The sequence below is a fragment of the Ipomoea triloba genome, chromosome 14 (genome assembly GCF_003576645.1).
Source record: "Ipomoea triloba cultivar NCNSP0323 chromosome 14, ASM357664v1".
Lineage (NCBI taxonomy): Eukaryota > Viridiplantae > Streptophyta > Magnoliopsida > Solanales > Convolvulaceae > Ipomoea > Ipomoea triloba.
The window spans coordinates 19,837,157-19,841,642 of record NC_044929.1 but is presented as its reverse complement, the minus strand read 5'-3'; the positions used below and the strand labels follow the sequence as shown (position 1 = coordinate 19,841,642).

Here is a 4,486-nt window from a genome sequence, read left to right as displayed (position 1 = left end):
TGTAATTTTGAAGTATATTATTTTAATTGACTGCAAATAAAAAAAAAAAGAATAATTGGCTGAAAATGAATCTGATATTACTAATTGGCGGAATATATAAAATGATCACTAATTGACTGATATTCTACCATTATATATTTTCTATTGTTCTCTACAATTTCTCATCTTTCTCTTTATTACTTAGTAATGGAGTCAAATTACGTCTCTGCCTTCGACCTATCCCTCAGGACAAGGAAAAACTCTATAAGGCTCCGGTTGATTGTAGCATTGAATTATTGTGATATTGTATTAATACTATAGTTTAAACCCATACTATAATTTAGACTCATAGTCATACTATATTGGTCGAATGATTTATTTCAGAATACTGAATTTATGTTGGATGTTAGACAATCATACTTCAATATCCATCACAAAATTTAATCACATAATGGATTTGTTATCCACAAAATATAATCACAAAATGAATTTGTTACTCATAGAATATAAAATTTATATTATTTATTTATTAATATTGGATTAATACTATAGTTTAGACTTATACTATAATTTAGACTCATACTCATAGTATATTGGTTAAATGGTTTATTTTAGAATACTGAATTTTTGCTTTATGTTGTATGTTGTATATTAGACAATCAAACTTCAATATACATCACAGAATATAATCACATAATGAATTATTACTATTTTTTAGTATATTCATGATAAAAAAGGATAAAACTTTATAATATTTATTTATTAATTAATATTAATATTAATATTTATTGGTGATTCCCTACGGGAATTTGTATCCATTTACAAATTTTCAAAGAATTTGTCCAACAATTCAACAAACTCTTGAAAGAAAGGAAAAATCTATAATATTCACAATGCAAAGATTCTGATTTTCCCAAAGACATTTTTAAACTCAAGGTAATTTTTAATTACAATTTCTTTCTACCTCATGCAATAAAATTTTTTTAGCCTTGATTTTTTAATAGTTATTTTTCTTGAGTACCAGTCTGAAGCACAAAGAGTCATAGTTGCCTCCACTAAAGCTTGAACCCACTCCCATCATCCAACCATCATTAGTTGCCTCCACTGAAGCTTGAACCCACTCCCATCATCCAACCATCATCCATGTGGGAGTGTAAACCGGACCGGGTGCCACTAGACCACAAGGTCTTTGGCTGGAATAATTAAATGCTTAATAGATGGATGAATTAACTCATGTTTTCTTAAGGGAAACGGTAAAGGAAGGAAAAACTAAAAAAATACACTAATTAACTCATGTTTTTTTTCTTTTTTTTTTTTTACAATATGACAAAATTGCTATATATCTAGACAAAAAAACATATGTTTAAGATAACAATGGATTCCTATAACTGAGTTGCTAGAGAACAAGTACATTAGCCCAATTTATAAAAATCCTAAATAATGATATATAAAATCTCCAAAGTTACAACACCGCATGCGTACATTAGCTATTAATTTGAGCAATTGTTTGCTCAAACTCAAGCAATGATAACATCAAAAAACATAAATGATCCCAAACATATCTTCAATTGCACTATATAATATTTGATGTTCTAATTTAAATAATTATATATCGATCCAAATATTTTTAATATATTATTATAACAAATCCATTCCGTGCATCGCACGGGCGAAAATACTAGTGTGTATATATATATATATATATATATATATATATATATATATATATATATATGTTTCTTGTTATTAACAAACTTTAAATCTAAAATATACGTAGTATATATTTTTTGTTTTCAGGAACTCCTATAATACCCATTGCAGTGATTCGATTCATTTGAGCAACAAATCTTGAGATTTCTTCTCATTTCTAAACCCAATCTGGGCAGATTCATCCGCGCACCAGACGAAGATTCCACCAAGATTCCCTTTCCCTTTCAGCTCACGGCAAGCGTCAAAGAATCCATCGCCGGGCCCCAATCCGCCGCCGCCTTTGTTAACAAAGCTCGCCAGAATCTGCCCGCCGTCATACTTGGAAGATTGTTCTTCAAATCTCTCCACAAACTCCGCCACGCTCAGCTTCTCGTACGCGTAGAATTGGAAGTTCACGTAGTCTATCACGCCGCCGTATTTCCTCCACAGCGCCCGGTAATTTCCGGCCACTTCGCCGCCGTCGTCATCGAACGGCGCGATCGACGCGAAGGAGATCGCGCCGCTCTTCTTCAGCTCCGTAACCAGTTCTCCGATGCACTCCGTGAATTCCTCCGGCGTGGATTTGAAGTGCTCGTAGTCGATGTCGATTCCGTCGGCGTTGTACTTCTTGATCAGGGCGGTGAGGGATGAAACGGCGTTTTTTAGCCACGTGGCGGTGGAGGTGGGGGCGAAGTAGGCTTTTTGGCGCTTCGTGACGGTGTCGCCGGCGAGGCTGATCGCGACTTTGACGTTGCCGTGATGGGACTTTATGGCGGCGATGTCTGCGGGGCTTAGGTGTTTGGTTTCCCAGAAAACGTTGAAGTTGCCGTCGGTTGGAGACGGGTTGCCGCCGGTGGTGTAATCTATGGCGAATGCTAGGATGAAGTGGAACTCAACCCCCGGGTTTATCGGCACGTCGGTCAGCCTCACGGCGGCGGATTCCGCCCCGATGTACTCCCGGAAAAGCTTCGAATTCCCGGCGGCTACAATCAAACATCAAAGTGTGAAATTATATTTATATAATTAAATACAATCGTCCCAAAATATCATATTGTATCAAATATTATATAAATAATGCTACTTAAAGTGATGTATAAATACTTTGTTACGTAGTTAAGTAATGCAAATTCTGAGTTGAAGATATAAGTTATTTACCATTGGTGGTGGTGAAGGAGGATAAAGAGAGGGCAATGAAGATGAGTAGTTGGAGGGTAATATTCATGTTTGCTTCAACTCCAAGCTGTGATTATGAGTATTACTTTTCACTATAGGCACTACTTGGTCATGAGCTTATTTATAAGTGAATTATTAAAATGAAAAGAGTAATATATATTACACATATTTTTAAAATTCACTCTATTTTTTTATTATTTATTTACGTGACGTGCTTTAATTTAATAATAATAATAATAATAATCAATGTTGAAAAAATCGCTAGGCGCTTCTCGGGCGCTCGGGGAGCGCCTAGCGCCTAGGACGCCTAGGCGGGGATTAATCGGCGCCTAGGCGTCAGTGTATTTTTTATTTTATTTTTTTATTTTTTAAAAATTTGTTTAAGTATTTTTAATTTTTTAAAGACTAATAATTATAAATTATATAATACTTTAATAGTTAATACTAAAATATTAAATATTAACCTAAAAAATATCTAGAGTCTGTACTATTTAGGTTTATTTCGCTCACAACGATGTTATTTTCAGTGAAATAACCCATTAAAAAAAGAACAATAGTTAATTGGCTGACTAGGCGGCCTAGTCGGTGCCTAGGAGGTCTAGTCGTTGCCTAGGCGGTCAGCGACTAAGCGGCTTAGGCGGCCTAGGCGGAGCTTAGGCGGCCTAGACGGTCACCTAGTCGGCAAGCCGCCTAGACCACCATTTAATGTGATACGCTACGCGGTTGACTGGTGCCTAGCGCCTAGGCGGGGATTAATCGGCACCTAGGCGGAATTTTTGCAACACTGATAATAATAATAATAATAATAATCTCACACTTAAATATGGATAAGAGAGAATTTCATAATAATAACATATTTCACACTTTTTAAAAGGTGGAAACATCAAACATATATGGAATATATATATATATATATACTAATCCTTGCATACATACTCTTTGGGAGTTTCGGAGTTTTAGAATAGGATAGTGTTCATCTCCTCCCCATCCTTTTTCAAATACGCTTTGATTTCATTAACTATTTTAATTTGAATATATAACTATATAAAATTTGTTCCTCCGGGAGAGTTTAAATCTATTCTCATCCTATTAAAATGGTTAATTAGTAGACCTAACTCAAAATAATTCATCAACAAAATAGCTATTTACAAGTCATTTTTCCAACATAAGTGCAAATGGCTAATCTGAATCTCTTACGACATTATTGTTGAATTTCATCATCATCATCATCCTTATTATTATTGTTATTATTATTATTATTATTATTATTATTATTATTATTATTGTTATTATTATTATTATTAATATTATTTCCAAAAGGATGGGGATACTTCAAGTCAGATCATGCAGGCCGGGCATGATGAGGGAATTCTCTTGTTGTAACTTGTTAGTAGCGTTAGATACAAAGATATATATGGGCCAGGCGTATTGTTCTTATTGCCCTAGGAGCAATTCCTCGGATTACTTGAATTGGGTCATAAACAGACAAAATTCTAATCTATGAAATTATAATATATATATATATATATATATATATATATATATATATATATAGAGTTAGGATCATATGAGATCACTTGCTTAGGTAAGATCGTGAGACTCGTATCCTATCCACTAAATCTTATATTTTAATGGTTGAGATCAA

At 34.0% G+C, this 4,486-nt stretch overlaps 1 protein-coding gene across 1 annotated transcript; it reads right to left on the bottom strand.

Annotated features, from left to right (window-relative positions):
• Positions 1–1,778: 1,778 nt before the first annotated feature.
• LOC116005102 (chitinase 2-like) lies at positions 1,779–2,925 on the bottom strand. The gene is made up of 2 exons (XM_031245344.1): positions 2,824–2,925; positions 1,779–2,651 (listed from the first exon to the last, which is right to left on the bottom strand). Exons 1-2 carry the CDS (start codon positions 2,888–2,890, stop codon positions 1,810–1,812), a joined length of 909 nt encoding a protein of 302 aa, XP_031101204.1. The 5' UTR covers positions 2,891–2,925; the 3' UTR covers positions 1,779–1,809.
• Between the last annotated feature and the right edge of the window lie 1,561 nt (positions 2,926–4,486).

What these genes read in the sequence shown, in the direction of transcription:
- LOC116005102 (XM_031245344.1), bottom strand. Translation starts at nt 2,890, where the DNA reads ATGAATATTACCCTCCAACTACTCATCTTCATTGCCCTCTCTTTATCC. An exon ending in CTCCTTCACCACCACCAATG is followed by an intron (nt 2,652 to 2,823) that starts GTAAATAACTTA and finishes GTTTGATTGTAG; the next exon opens with CCGCCGGGAATTCGAAGCTT.